The sequence below is a fragment of the Sphaerodactylus townsendi genome, linkage group LG01 (genome assembly GCF_021028975.2).
Source record: "Sphaerodactylus townsendi isolate TG3544 linkage group LG01, MPM_Stown_v2.3, whole genome shotgun sequence".
NCBI lineage: Eukaryota > Metazoa > Chordata > Lepidosauria > Squamata > Sphaerodactylidae > Sphaerodactylus > Sphaerodactylus townsendi.
Window position 1 is genome coordinate 121,304,462 of NC_059425.1, and position 15,874 is coordinate 121,320,335.

A 15,874-nucleotide genomic window follows, 5' to 3' on the forward strand; every position below is an offset into this window, starting at 1 on the left:
AGATAGATAAGGGGGGGTTCTCAGGTTCAAACCCCTCCATTACAAGTCCAAAGCTCCGCCCCGCCCCCTGCCCCGTTTGTGGGTTTTTTTGCATTTTTAAATTTGTTTTGGTTTTTGGTCTGCAGGGGGCGCATTTTTTTAGGCTAGCAGCACCAAACTTTCAGGGATTTTTTAGGAGACTCTCGTGATGATACTTCCCAGGTTTGGTGAGTTTTGATTCATAACTTTGGACCCCCAAAGTGGGTGCCCCATCCCATATTGTTTCCAATGGGAGCTAATAGAAGATGAGGGTTACACTTTTGAAGGTTCATAACTTTGGACGCCCTGAACCAAACTTCACCAAATCTGGGAGGTATCATCAGGAGAGCCCCTTACTGATACCAACCAGGTTTGGTGAAGTTTGGTCCAGGGGGTCCAAAGTTATAGACTCCCAAAGGGGGTGCCCCATCACCCATTGTTTCCAATGGAAGCTTATAGGAGATGGGGGCTACACTTTTGAGGGTCTATAATTTTGGACCTTGTGAACTAAACTTCTCCAAACCTGGGTGGTATCATTAGGAGAGTCTCCTAAAGATACCATGAAAGTTTGGTGCTGCTAGCTTAACAATTGCACCCCTGACAGCAGGCACCCCCCAAATTTCCCCAGATTCTCCTTTTAAATCCACCCTCTTTGGCATGGATTTAAAGGGAAAATCTGAGGTCCCCAGTTTAAACATTGAAAGTGATTCTGTTTCAAAGTGGGGGATAATCCACCCCAAAACAGAATCACTTTCAATGTTGTTCTAACTGGGGATCCCAGATTCTCCATTTAAGGTGGATTTAAAAGGAGAATTTGGGCTCTCTAAACACCATTGAAAGTGATGCTGTTTAGGGGTGTATTCCAGCATCACAGCTGCTGCCCATGGGGGGGGGACTCAGATTTTGCACCGGGCTCCATTTTCCTTAGCTATGCCTTTGCCCAGAGGGGAGGGCAGAAGGGGCTGCTGGATGGGAGCCCAGCTGGTGGGGGGCGGGGAAGGGCAGGGGAGGGGAGTCTGCCATCCCCAGCCTCGGAGAGCTGCTTTTATAAACACTGAGGCTGGGGGCGGGGCTTGGGGAGGCGTGGTCATTGCGGTGTACCTCAGAGGGCACTGTTATCCCCACTATTATTTAACATCTATATGCGACCCCTTGCTCAGTTGGTACAGAGCTTTGGGCCGATCTGTCACCAGTATGCTGATGACACTCAGCTCATTCTGTTGATGGAGGGGGGAGCAGCCGCCGCCCCTGTGGCTCTACAGCATTGTTTGGAGGCGGTTGCTGGTTGATTGAAGCAGAGCAGGTTAAAGCTTAATCCATCATAGACGGAGATCCTTTGGCTTGGTGGGGCGGGCGGGTTGGGAACTTCCAGCCACCGGAGTGGGAGGGGGTCTCATTGGTGCCGACCTCCTCCATCTGCAGTCTGGGGGTCCACCTGGATTAGTCTCTTTCAATGGAGACCCAGGTGGCCCATATAACCCGGACTGCTTTTTTCCATCTTCGTCAGGCCCGACGGTTGGCTCCCTTCCTCTCCCATGCGGACCTAGCCACTGTGATCCATGCAACGGTCACCTCCAGGCAAGACTATTATAACTCGCTTTACACGGGCCTTCCCTTGCGTCTGATCCGGAAGTTAAAACTGGTCCAACATGCGGCGGCTCGTCTGCTTACTGGGGCGCCTTTCGAGATTACATTCAGCCTGTGCTGCGCTGCCTGCATTGGCTTCCAGTTGAATTCCGAATCATCTTCAAGATGTGGGTGTTGACCTTCAAGGCCTTACATGGCCTGGGACCTTCGTACCTTCGGGACCGCATTACCCCATATGTCCCTACTCAGCCTCTGTGTTCGGCAGAGGCAAATCTGCACCCCAGAGTCCCTGGCCCCTGGAGTAGTCGCGACTGGCAGCCTCTACTCGGGGTGAGGCGATTGGCCCTGGCCTGGTGGAACACTCTCCCTCCAGCTGTCCTGGCCCTGCGGGATCTCGGCGATTTCCACAGGGCCTGTAAGACTGAGTTGTTTCACCGGGCCTTTGGAAAGACCAGTCGCTGAACTGTGCCCCCTCTGTTCTCCTGTGAGGGTCCCTTTACATCTTTGGGAACCACCGTGCCCCCCCTTCCCTCTTCCCTCATTAGGAGGATTTTTAAGTAAGGGTTTTGCGGGACACCAATTTCATGTAGCAATTGCTGTTTTAAATTAAATAAATATTTTAGAGTTTATGGGGCTGAGTTCTTAATGTTAGGTATTTATTGGTTGTTATTTACTCACCCCTCTTGTTATTGTATTTTATGTTGATGTTGTATACCACCCAGAGCCTTCCGGGGATGGGGCAGTATACAAAATTGAATAAATCATCATCATCATCATCATCATCCAAAACATTATACCAGTGGGTTGGGTCTCTGGAAATATCAGATGCAGTACTGGGTCAGGGAGTTGTTTGACTGAGAGATCTGAAGAAATTATGGTCTGCTACCATTTTGTAAGAACATGTACCAACTGCCTGTGCAAAAATAACTGTGGATCCAACCCATTACTTTTTACCTCATTTTCTATGTTTTTCAAGCTTGGGTACTCCCCAAGTTTGCAGAAATTCCCCACCAAAATAAAAAAGCATTCTCTGTGCATTATCTTTCATGGCTGCTGCTGTCCTGCACCAGTCCAGTCAGGCACGGACGCCTACCTCTGACCCTGCCAGCCCAGTGGAGTGTGGGCAATCACAGTTCCCCCAGAACTCTCTCAATTCATGCAGAGGAAGGCAATAGCAAGCAACCTCTGAATGTCTTGAATCTTGAAAACAAGGTCGCCATAAGTCAGCTGTAACTTGATGGCACACACACACAAATACATAGTGTAGTATTATCAGCATATTTCAAATTATTAACGTTTATTCCCCCAATTCCCCAAAATTTTCATTCCACCTTTCCTTATGATTTGTTCTGCATGAGTGTTGATGATGGATGGATAGATGGATAGATGGATAGATGGATACTAGGCAGCAGATTCCTTTATAGGGCTTTCCATAATGCTGGCTTTTAAACAGTTATCTTTACCCTTTACTAGTAATGATTGAAACTGATGGTAATTCATATGTTTTATCTTTGAACAACAAATTACTCATGCCACACCTTAACCTTGAAGAGCAAGGTAACCTTGCTACACCTTATCGGAGTAATTTATGAAAACTTTCCTGTGCAGCTGTTGTAATTCCAAGAACTTTATTGACTTTACTAAGAACTTTGTGGAAGAAAAACAACTATCTAAGCCAAAAAATTCACACTCCTACGACAAGTCCAGGAATCAAAGGTATGTTCAACAAGAGTTTTAACCCCCCCCTTTCTTTGTACAGCAAACCTCACTCTTAAACCATGTAATAAATCACTTTCAATAGTTGTTTGTCATGATGGATGAGGGCTGTTCTCAAGAAAAACAAGTCCAAAGGCTTATGAAGGGGCAGTTGTATAATTCTTTGGATCCTGCCCTCTGTATAAAGTACCAAGTTTACTACTATAAATTCTATAGATATGATTATGGTCTGTGTTCTATACTGTTAATCGTATGCAGGAAAACACCAAGTTTAAAAAAGTCTCCTTACATGTTCAGTTAGCTAGAAAGAAAATATTAAAGATGCATTTTCAGGGCAACATAGACCAGTGCCATCAAATTATATCTGCTGAATACAAAACAAGAATTTAGTTACTAGGGAACACATTAGTGTCCCTAAATTTTACTGAAAAATTAAAAGTATATTAGAGGCTAACACACTGAAGTCCTGTTTAAGGCCACAATAAGAGAAATACATGGCAAGAAAGACTGTCTAATTATCAGTACTGGGGTTGCTCATCAGTACATGAAACTGAGATTTGATATTTTTTTCAAGTCTAGTGCAACAATATCGCAAAGCTGCTCACACAAACATGTGACTTGAAAGATATTTCAAAGCAGGATAGTCCAGCCTCACTTCATAGTCTGCCTCTCAAATTTTGAAAATGCTGACCTAATAAGTGAGAAATGTGTTTGCAAGGATAGTGTGGAAAAAATCTACACAACATTTAGGCAAGATTTAATTCTTTTCCACCAATTGATGACTCCAAGATGCTCATCCCACAAGAACTCTCATTTTTGGCAAGTCTTGTTTCCCCATTTTGTACTCATGCACACTTAAGTGTGAACCTAGGTTTGATGGAAGGAGGCTGAATTAAACCAGTATCAAAAAGGCAGTCATGCCAAGAAATGAATGCAGGGCAGTTGCTTTAACAATCATGCAAATACCCATCCTAAGAGGAATTCCTCCATACCTCAATGACCAGACAGGAAGATTCCTACCCTTCCCCAATTAAGATAAATGCCTGTCCATAGATACGTACCTATCTAACTTCCTGATCACCTCAAGTGAACATCTGTGATACTTTCAAGGGGAATACTCCACTTCACAATACAAACATTTTTTTTTTAATCAGACTGGCTAATCTTCACAGTTGACAGAAGGGTATAAAGAACTACCCCTCAGCCCTGACTTTTGTAGCTGGTTTGGAATTCATCTTGCTAATATAGCCTTTCTGTTGGCCTTTTGCTTTCAGCTCCGCAGACCTGTCCCTGAATTTCCTTCCCCTGCCTGGTCAGTTTCATCCCAACACTGCTACGTTGTCACTGAGGACAACTCCCCTTTTCCTCTCCAAGAGCAGGTTTGTGCCATCAAAGCGGAGAACAAGAAATAAGAACTGGTTGTTGTGGGTTTTCCTGGCTGTGTGGCAGTTGTCTGGTAGATCTGGTTCCTAACATTTCGCCTGCATCTGTGGCTGGCATCTTCAGAGGTGCATTACAGAGAGATGTGTGTTACAAACTTCTCTCTGTGATATACCTCTGAAGATGCAACTCCTGGAAATACAGGCCATTAGACGTCAGAACAAAGACTCAGACCAAGGCCACACAGCCAGGAAAACCCACAACAACCAGTTCTTATTTCTTGTTGTCCGCTTTGTTTCACTCCCCTAGTATGCAGGCATTTTTTCTAGGAAAGGTTTATCACTGTGCATTTTCCTTTCTGGACTCCCCTTTTGCTCAGCAAATGGCTTAACTTAATTTTCTGTTTATTAAATAAAAATCATTTCTGTTTAAGAAGCTTATTTCCCCTCATTCTTTGGAGCATTGGTCTCAATCTTGACCTCAGTATTCACAGGCTAGATTCAAAATAGTGAAAATGTGTGTGCTCTGACCTAGTAAGGAGATGTCTTTGCCCTGCATGAGTATGTCCATTTAGGTAACATCTTAAAGCAAAAGAATGAATTGCAAAGAATCTGATTCACAGCAAAATAAACATCTACTTAAAAATCTTTCCTCTGCCATGAATGCTGTTGGTCTTATGTAACTACGGACTCTCAGTTTCAGTATAGAAATGTTGACCTACCTTGCAAGGTTATCACAATAACTGAGCATGCATATTAACTACTTAGCATTTCTATTGTCCCAGAGTGTTCAAAGTATTGTCATAATTTACGATAATTATTTACAATCCCTTGGGTTTAGAAAACAAGCAAGACCTCTGAATGATAGGAGTCTGCTTCACAAAACTTTGAACAGACATGATCTTTGCTATCTTGTTTCCGCTACTGTAAACTGATAATAGATTGCAGATGGATACTGGAAGATTACATTTTAAATGCATCATGATTCAAAACAACAGCTGATTGTAAAATTAGCCTCTCAAAAGGACATAACACGTTTGAAATCAGACTGCACATAATTCACCATTCTCAAAGTTGTGCAGTAACCAGCAGTATTCTCAGGATCTTGATGATATATGTCAAGGTTCATGGATGCATCATTGATTTACTGGCCATAATATCATGTACCATGACAGACACCTCCTGTATTTGGAGAAGTCAATGAAAGTCTGTAGACTTACCTTACAAATGAGCTTGAAAGGAGCCCAATCAAAGCCACAGCTGCTCCAACAACAGCTACTATTCGACAGCCAAATACATTGGTAAATACACTGACTATGGGAGAACAGAAGAAGATCATTCCCATGGACAGGGAACTCACCCATGCTGTAGAAAAGATCAAGAATGTATGAGTGAATCTGTTTAATATGTCAGAATTCAATGACAAGATCACTTATTTACACCCTACCTTTCTTCTCTGACAGGACCTAAGTGGCTTACATCATTCTCCAGTTCTCACAAAAACCCTGTAAGGTAGGTTTCAAATTTTTTTAAAAAGATGACCCATGGTCAGCTACCAAGCTTCCAAGACAGAGTGAAAATTCAAACCCAGTTCTCCAAAATCCTAATCTAACACTGTAACCACTATACTACACTGATTCTCTTATAGTAAAATTGTTACCTTATGCAAATGTAGAAAGCTGTACGGGAAGGAAAAAACAGCCACTAATCAGCACTATACTAACCTGCTAGTTATAAAAGTCTGACACAGACTCGAAGTTTAAAACCAGCCATTTCTGCACCGCACAATTATACCAGGTTACAATTCGTATCTTACAATCCAGGTCTATTTCATCCTGGTTTCTCCCATTTCTGTGAAGGAATCAAGTGGAGCTCAGGGGAAAATACTCCAGTTTGTTTCACACGAGCCTGGGTCTTTTGTATTTACACAGCAATCATATCCGTGCATGCACAAACATCCCCAGTGTCCCGCATTTAGATTGGCTGTTGTTTTTGGGCTGCAGCTTGAATGAATTTCTCTGCCCTGCCTTTTGAATTGTTGGCGCCCGCCTTTACACCTGTGCACATCACATTCCCAGTCACGTTCTCATATTTTTGTGGAAAACAAAAGTCTCCCCCGCCCCCGTGATATGCCCACTAACATTCAGCCCAAAGGGCACATCTCCCCAACTATGCGCTCTGGGCAACTAGTACATGCACAGAAAATAAAACATTTTGGGGCTCCACTCCTGATTAACCCAGGAGAAATGGCATGAGCAGTAAACACGCTTGGGGGAACATTTCAGGAAGGGCCCGCTGCAACAGTCAGCGGCTCAACAGAGTTGAAAACTGACATGATGTCATGACGTCAGGTGGGAAGATCAGGAGGCAGGAGGTGGGGCAGGGAGATCAGGGGGCTGGGTGGGAAAAATAAGCTGTTTCTGCTCCTGTGGTGTTTGCATGGTAGTGGATTCAACTCAGGATTTTTGAAAAGAATTGTCGAACAGGTGATTTTTGAAAATCCAAGGATGAGGGAATGATCACAGGACAAACCCGCTTTAGGACTGGGATATATGGACCATGCAGAAATGACTACTGAAGACTAAAAGTAAGTAGTAATTAGGCACACAAGCCTATCCTGGACAAATAAGATGAGTATGCTTGTAAAGGCAGTGGAATAGTTCAAAACAGAACAGTAATGACCATTTGAAATATATTACCACATTATTTCTATACATTCAGCCTAAAAACATGAAACCTGCAAACAAGACTAAAACAGTAAGCAGAAATTCAAGTTACAAAGGAATGATAGGATAAGTTAATGATAGCATACTATGTAAAACCAGAACAAGAGAGCTAGTTTGGCATAGTGGGTTAGACTATTAGACTATGATCTGGCCCATTATGTATGTAATGCTTATCTTGGGGCTCTCTGTTGCACAATGGAGTTGTTGTGGGGTCTCCTTGCATTACACACAAGGAGGTACTTACTGCCTACTGTGCAGCTTGCTTGCTGAATTCTCCAAGCCTCTGTTTTTCCTGGTTCTCTCAACTCCACCTATCAACTCACTCTTAAAGACACACAGTTGCAAGATTGCTGGCTTTGTTAAAACCTTTTAAATTGCTGTCATATTGATATTACTGTTATTGTAGCTATATCGATATTGTTGCCCCTTTCCAAAAAATAATCCCCCCCCCCCCCGCAATGAAAAAGGCAAAGCAGTTCCCTGGACTACACTCTCCTGAACAAGGGAACCATGTCTTAGAACTGACATATCGTATATATCAGTATATCAATGCAAAAATATAGAGGATGGTGCGTTATGGCTAAGTCTGTGTGGGTGAGATTTTTTTGCTTTGACTTCCACTTGTTGGCTACTGAAAGATGCTGACAGGATGAATAGAAAGCAAGAAGGAGCTGGCAACATGGAAGGGAGGCAAGGGGGAAGGCATGGATGGCAGTGGGAGGGAGTGGGAGGGGTGAAGCTAGATAGGCTGGCCGTGGGAGGAAGGAAGTTGTCCAGGGCAAAGCTATGCTCACAGGCAAATCTGCCTGCTCTGGCAGCAAAGCAAATTAAAGTACCACTAGAAGTGATCTTGCTTGCCACAGAGAGAATAGAGGGTGAAAGCAGAGCTTGAAGAAATATATCCACACAAGAAATCTTGCTGCGACAGACATTCTTCCCTGCAGTGTGGAGATACATGGTGCATAATCAGCCCATGTGAGACTCTGATCAGGTTTTAATCCCTATTTTGCCATGGAAGCTTGCTGGGTGACAATGAACCAGCAAAACCTACCTCACAAAGTTATTGTGAAGAAAAGAAGAGATGAGAATGTAAGCCATACTGATGCCCCATGGGAAGAAAGATGGGGCATAAAATAAAATAAAACCATATTTTGAAATGATGTGTTATAATAACAAGGTATATGGTACAAAGCTAAAGAACTAATTTGATAATGGGTTAAACAGAAAAACCAAATTAGAATTTGTGGCAGTGATAAATGGAAAATGTTGTCATTTAAATATGAAACACTGAAGGATGAAAAATGAGCCTGGCTCTAAAGCCAAAGAAAATTTGTCAAGGCCCAGATTATATTAGTGTTCTACCTAATTACTCAGTACAAAAACATTTCTATGCATTAACACATTCTGGTTTGCAAGCATACTATTCTAGACAAAATGAACACGTATCACTGGGGGACGGGGAGAGGGGAATCTCAAGTACTACCAGTATTGTGAAACCTGTGAAGCAGGAGCCCACTATCTCCCTCCTTCTGTTACAGCCTATTAAGTTCCCTGAGTTTTTGTGAAATTGCACTGGGAGGGTGAATAGGTAGAAATCATTCTCCCCTTCTCCTCCTATAGAAATGCTGCCCTGTCAGTATGTCTCTAGTACTAGAAAAGAAGATTTTTATTCAAAGTGCTATCTGCCCCTTTTTTATAGTCACCTCTTCAAGCATATCACTTTCTTCTACCACCTCCCAGGCCCTATCTTCCTAGACCAGGGGTAGGGAACCTGCGGCTCTCCAGATGTTCAGGAACTACAATTCCCATCAGCCTCTGTCAGCATGGCCAATTGGCCATGCTGGTAGGGGCTGATGGGAATTGTAGTTCCTGAACATCTGGAGAGCCGCAGGTTCCCTACCCCTGTCCTAGACAATTGTCCCTAGCTGTTTTTAACATGAAACAGGCACAGAGAGAAGCACATTTTTAATAGAAATTGTAAGAGGATTTGTATCATCAAAGGCTTTCACAGCCAAAATCAATGGGCTGTTATGGGTTCGCCAGGCTGTGTGGCTATGGTCCGATGGTTTTAGCTCCTAACATTTTGCCTGCATCTTCAGAGGCATATCATGTGACAAGTCATCATACAAGTCTTATTTTCCCAAGAAAGTCTACGCTCTTCAAACAATATCCATTATAACTATTGTTGCATATCCATATTATTTCAGTTTGTCATTTGCCATTGGGTTGGCCAATGCTGAACTGGTCTTGTTATGGATTGTTGGACAGTCATCCAGTCTGAACCTTTCAAGCCATTATGGTGATACAAATGATAGGTTGAATTCAACCTGCAACCAGGCCAAATAATGAGCTAGTTATGTCTCAGGGTCCCTTACCTCTGGAGGTGGAAACCCAGTGGTGGGATCCTAACATTTTAATAACAGGTGGTGGGATTCAAACAGTGGTGCCGTCGCACACACGCACCTCCAATCCCTATTGGGCAGGAAGGTTGCTTTAGTAACCCCTTCTTGGCACTCAGAAAAAATTAGTAACTGCTTCTAGAGAAGTGGTGAGAACTGGTTGGATCCCACCTCTGGGGCAACCACTGGAGGGGGCAATCTCGTATATAAGCTGAAGAATCTGTGTCATCCTATTCCTGCCTCACAGTTATATAACTAGTCACAAGCCAAGCATAGCAGAACTCAAAGAACTTGACTGTCACACTAGTCAAATGATGCCTTATTCTAAAATAGATGCTAAATTGTTATTCTTCATTTCCTATTTCCACTACAAAAAACAAAATACTAACCCTATATGTAACAGTTATTACAAAAAGGGGAAAGAATGTGCTAGAGTCACAAGTTTTCCCTTAAGCACAAATGAATGGAATAAACTGTACTTGATGTAGCTCTCACAGCATATCTATCATATTTCTAAGGACATGATAGTTTACCCCTCCTGGCTAATTTTCAGTCAGAAACATTTTTTCTTCCTTTGCATGCATAAACATTACATTCTGCTAGTTTTCACTGAACAAGATGTTAAGCTCAGTTATAGAACAATAGAATATGAAATAAGAATTCTCTAATGCTTCGGGCAAGAATGATGCAACAATCTCTTTACCAGATTATCACAAAAGGGTCCATTGGATACTTACCGTGAAGGGACTTTCTGCTGTAGGCTAGTGGGACATCTTGATTGGGGTGTCTTCTCTACCAATTGGAGAGAGGCAGGAAATAAGAAAAAAAATTTCTCCATGTACTTCCTGTCGAGGTCTTGGGGTCAATTTCCCTCAGTATCCTTTCTTGGCAAAGTAGTAAACTAACGACAGTAACATAACATCTATAACAAGACAACATGGAGACAAATCTCGGCTCAACAGTAACCCTAACAACTAGCGAATATGAGTAAAAAATATGTACAACTGCACGGTTCCCTTGAAGAGTCTAATCGGGGACTAATAGATACCCGGGGGGGGGGCAAGATGTCCCACTAGCCTACAGTAGAAAGTCCCTTCACAGTAAGTATCCAATGGACCCTTCTACTGTAGGCTTGATCGGGACCTCCCCGAGCAGTGTCACGAATTTGGGTGGGTTTCATCAATCCCCGATAATACTCTCCAGCACCCTCCTGCCAAAGGCAGACTCAGCTGAAGACAAAGATCGTATTTTGTAACGTCGGACGAATGTGGAGATTGAGGACCATGTTGCTGCCCTGCATATCTCTTCCACCGATGCTTGATTGTGGAAGGCCACATTAGTGGCTGCGTTGCGAACAGAGTGAGCGGTGACTCCCTTAGGTATAGGGAGATCAGCTGCTTTGTAAGATTCACAAATACATGCTTTCAGAGTATTACTTATTGCAGTTTTAGACATTTGTGTCCCGACATTAGGAGGAGTTATGTTAATGAATAGACTTTTATTTATTATTTATTAAATTTCTGTCTCCCCCCCCAAAAAAATATTAGCTTTATTAGGATAACTAGGTGCTATTTAGGAGTTGGCATTGGGACCCTTCTTCTTGCCGAAGGTTGGTACAATGTTGACGAAGCGGCGGTTGTACTGCACGCGCCTCTTAGCACGGCCAGTCTTCTTTTTCTTCTTTTCTTGCTTGGCAACCTTAGGGGTCTGGCCTCTCACTTTGCCAGCACGAGCCAGGGAGCCATGAACTTTGCCACCCAGCATGCGTGCAGCAACCTCCACAGTTGCGAGGTCACTGATTCCACACTGGCCCTAAATTTCTGTCTTACGTAGGTTCTCTGTCCTAATGATGAAGGCTTTCAATGCTTGCCTAGCGTCCAAAGTATGCCAAGTCATTTCTTTTGGATGAGTGGGATTTGGCATAACATTTGGAATTACGATCTCTTGACGTATATGGAAGTTAGAGTTAACTTTAGGTATGAATGTTGGGTCTGTGCAAAGGCACACTCGATCTTTATGGAACACACAGAATTTTGAATTCACAGACAGAGCCCTAATTCCGACACTCTTCTTGCAGATGTTATTGCAATTAAAAATAAGGTCTTCATCCTCACGCATTTCAAATGGACTGTTTGTATGGGCTCGAACGGAGATCTGGTGAGTGCTGATAAAACTGCGTGTAATCTCCATGAAGGGAATCTGTGAGCCACTGCTGGTTGTGAAAGACGAACTCCTTTTAAGAAGTTCAAGATGTCCAGATGTCTGGTAATTGAAATACCATCTATAACTGGAATCACAGTCGCAAGAGCTGCCATTTGTCTACGCAGCGTGGAACATTTTAATCCCATAGCGAAGCCATGTTGCAAGAATTAAAGAATAGAAGAAAACAATGGATTTTCAGGGTTCGTCTGTTTACGGCAACACCATCTAACAAATGCCTTCCAAGACGAGTTGTAAATGTTAATGGTTGACCGTCGCCTAGCCGCTAATATGGTCTGTGTCACCTGCTCTGAGTAGCCTTTCCGTATTAAGCTAGTCCGCTCAAGTGCCATGCGGTCAAGTTGAGCCATGCGGGATCCGGATGTACTAGTGGACCCTGAGTCAACAGATTGAATTTGATGGGAATGTTCATAGGAGGTGACGTGGCCAGTTCTTGGATGGTGGAGAACCATGGTCTCCTGGGCCATCTTGGGGCCACCAGAATCACTGATGCTTCTTCTGCGATGATTTTGCGAAGCAGACGAGGTATTAGCGGAAACGGGGGAAAGGCATAAAGTAACACTTTTGGCCATGTCGCGTTGAGAGCATCTGTTGCCATGGCTTGTGGATAGTAATTCAGGTTCAGTTCTGCCAACTGTAGTATCTTTACTGCTTCTCGATGGAGTCTGGAGGATTTGGACCCTCCTTGATTGTTGATAACATCTTGGCCGTTACATTGTCTGTCCAGATGATCACATGTTGATGATGAATTTTCGACAGAAAGTGTTGAAGAGCAAGATAGATTGCCTGAGTCTCCAACAGATTGATGTGCATTTGTGATTCCTCCTTGGACCACCTGCCTTGGACCACGTCTTGATCGAGAGTCGCTCCCCATCCCTGAAGACTGGCATCTGTGAATAACTGGGGATGATTCAGGTGCAGATAACGCTTGCCTTGAGTCAGGTTGTACTGTGTTGTCCACCATTGAAGACCGTGTCGTGTCGATAGGGGTAAGGAAACTCTCCTGTCCCTCTTCCAAATGATGTCCATTTGGTACGCACGAAGAAAGCATTGAAGTGGTCTCGCATGAAGTCTGGCCCACTGCAGTAGATTGATTACTGAGATAAATAGACCCAGAAGACGTGCTAATTTCAGAAGGGATGGCCGTTTGTTGGCTATCATTTCCCGTGTTGCCTGTTGAATTTTCTTGATTTTTTTCTTCCGGAATGAAGACAGAATCCACTTTTGTGTCGATTATGGCACCCAGGTGTTCTAACCTTGTAGATGGATGTAAGGAACTTTTTTCTAAATTTACGATAAAACCGTGTAAGGCCAGAGTTTTTTGGACTGTATTGACGTCTGTCTGGGCCTGCAGAACGGTTCTGGAACGAATTAGGAGGTCGTCCAGATAGGGATATATGTGTTTCCCTTTTTCTCTTAGCAGAGTCACTGGGGCTAGAAGCACCTTCGAGAAAGTCCTTGGAGCCGTGGCTAATCCAAATGGTAGGGCTTTGAATTGAAAATGCTGATCCCGAATTGCAAATCGAAGAAATTTTCTGTGAGCTTGATGTATCGGGATATGAGACCAAAAAGAAATTACATCTTACAAAGATTTGGAACAATCTCCATCAAGCCTTTAACTCCAGAGACAGCAAAAGCTTTTGGCGCATAATTAATTCAAGTGCCGGCGAGCCCTATACAGCCATCAGTTCTCAGATTTCAGTGGAAGCATGGAGGACACATTTTACAGCCATTTTCTGCAATCCAGAACTTTTGGATATTCCATGTGCAACTGGAGCAGCAAAGCATTTACCAGAATGGCCTCCTGTCAGCTGCGATGAGGTGGTCACCCTTATATCTAACCTAAAACAAGGGAAAGCGCCAGGCCCTGATGGCCTGCCACCTGAACTCTTTAGAAGATTCCCGTAGTTCTGGGCCCCTATTTTGGCTACCTTGTTTACCAAAATTAATAACAGTGGCTGTATCCCTAAGTATTGGACTGAAGCTATCATTGTACCTCTATATAAAAAAGGTGATCCATCAAATCCATCTAACTATCGCCCGATAAAGCTTGCTTTCAGTGGCTAGTAAACTTTACGCAAGGTACCTTATGATATCGTGCTTTCACTGCCTGGTCCTCTTCGAGTTGTTAGGCCCGAACAGATAGGATATGCCACAGGTAAATCCACCCTTGACCATTGTCTGGTTTTTTTAAATCATTTGTGAGGAGAAATATTGCCACCCCAAGGGTGGGAAACTCCTTGGCTTGACTTTCCTAGATCTAGAAATGCGCATTTGACTCTATCCCCAGGAATCAGCTGTACAGGAAAAATTGACAGTGTTGGGAATAGAATTCAGAGATTACTGTTTCTTATTAGTCAGTTGTATTCCTCAACTACCTGTCAAGTTCGTTGTGATCGATGCTGGCAGCTTCTTTAACTTCACCTATAGTTTCTAACAAGGGGAGTCAAGCAGGGGTTGTATTCTTGCTCCTCTCCTGTTCAATCTTTATTCTAAGCGCACCTTGCTCCTCATTTATCTCCAGACTGAAAGTCACGCACCCATTTTGGGACAAAGACCCACATGTGCACTTCTCTATGCAGGCGACACTGTGTTACTGTCTACGGTCCAAGGTGGGCCTGCAAGAGACTACTTCAAGCCTTTGTGACGTACTGCACAAACAGTGCCCTGTCGATTAATTATAACAAATCCAAAGTGCTTTGATCTTTTCTAATTCAAAAAAAAACTCAGCACGTGGAAAATAAACTTGGTACATTGATTGAACAGGTCCATTCATACAGATATTTAGGAATCACACCTTCCACCATTCCTTATGCCCTGGACCTCTCATATATCCACCACCCAGACTCTCCTCAATACAAGTAAAACCAAAGTGTTGGCAATATCCAGATTTTTTTCACACCAGGGGAGGCGGTCAATTTTTTCCACTTCGCCACAATGGAAGTTTTTCAGTTAAAACTACTGCCACGCGAATTACTTTACGGAGCTCCAATACTGAGGACGGCAAAGCAACCGCTGGAGAAATTAGAGAGTGCTTCCAATCTTTATTTTTTAGCCGATTTATTGGGTCTTCCAAACTCAGTCGCGTATCAAGTTCCTTTTTTGTTTTAGAAACCTGCCGAAGACCAGGCGATTTTTCGGGTTTGGCTTTCTTTGAGTTTAAATACTGGCTTAGCCTTCATTTTTAGAAACCCTCCCGGGCAGTCTGACATATCTTCCTGTTAAGCGACCACTTCCACTCCACCTGGCACACCAAAAAAAAAAAAAAATTATCAATCAAATAAACAACATAGGTGTATCTTTTGACCAACTCCTACTGATGGGCCCGAAAGACAGGCTTTTCGGAGTTTTGGAAACAAGCGTACTCTTGACATTGAAGGGCAGCTTCTCTGCTCACAGCTGGAGCCTGCAGAACTCTGTTCTCCCACATTTTATGGGCATTTCACCACCACTTGCCAGGTACTTTTATGGCTAAATATCTCTGTGAGTAATTTAATCAATCCCACATCTCCGTAGATATTTTATGCTTGCTCCGGCTTAATGTGCTACCGACTGCCTTGGAAACAACAGGAGGCAGAGATATCATGGCATCCCACAGGAGAACAGGACTTGTTCCTGCGCGCGGGCCTACCTGAAACAACTGAACACGTGCTCCTTCATTGTAAAGATTTGGCAGTCTATCGGTTGCTTTTTCTCGAGGCCATCTTGAAGAAATTTTCAGTGAGATCAGACAAGGAAATAGTTTCATACTTGCTTAGTGACCATCATCCCCACACTACTGAATCAGTTGCCAGGTTTTTAACAAAGGCACTTGGATTAAGGGTGAAAC

The 15,874-nt window shown here is 43.3% G+C and overlaps 1 protein-coding gene across 1 annotated transcript in view; it reads right to left on the reverse strand.

Moving 5' to 3' along the window:
* SLC16A10 (solute carrier family 16 member 10) overlaps window positions 1-15,874 on the reverse strand; it is an 81,970-nt gene that overhangs the window by 50,366 nt on the left and 15,730 nt on the right. The window contains exon 2 of the mRNA XM_048492670.1: window positions 5,921-6,065. Coding sequence (XP_048348627.1) covers window positions 5,921-6,065 — 145 coding nt within the window. The remainder of the gene's footprint in view (window positions 1-5,920; window positions 6,066-15,874) is intronic.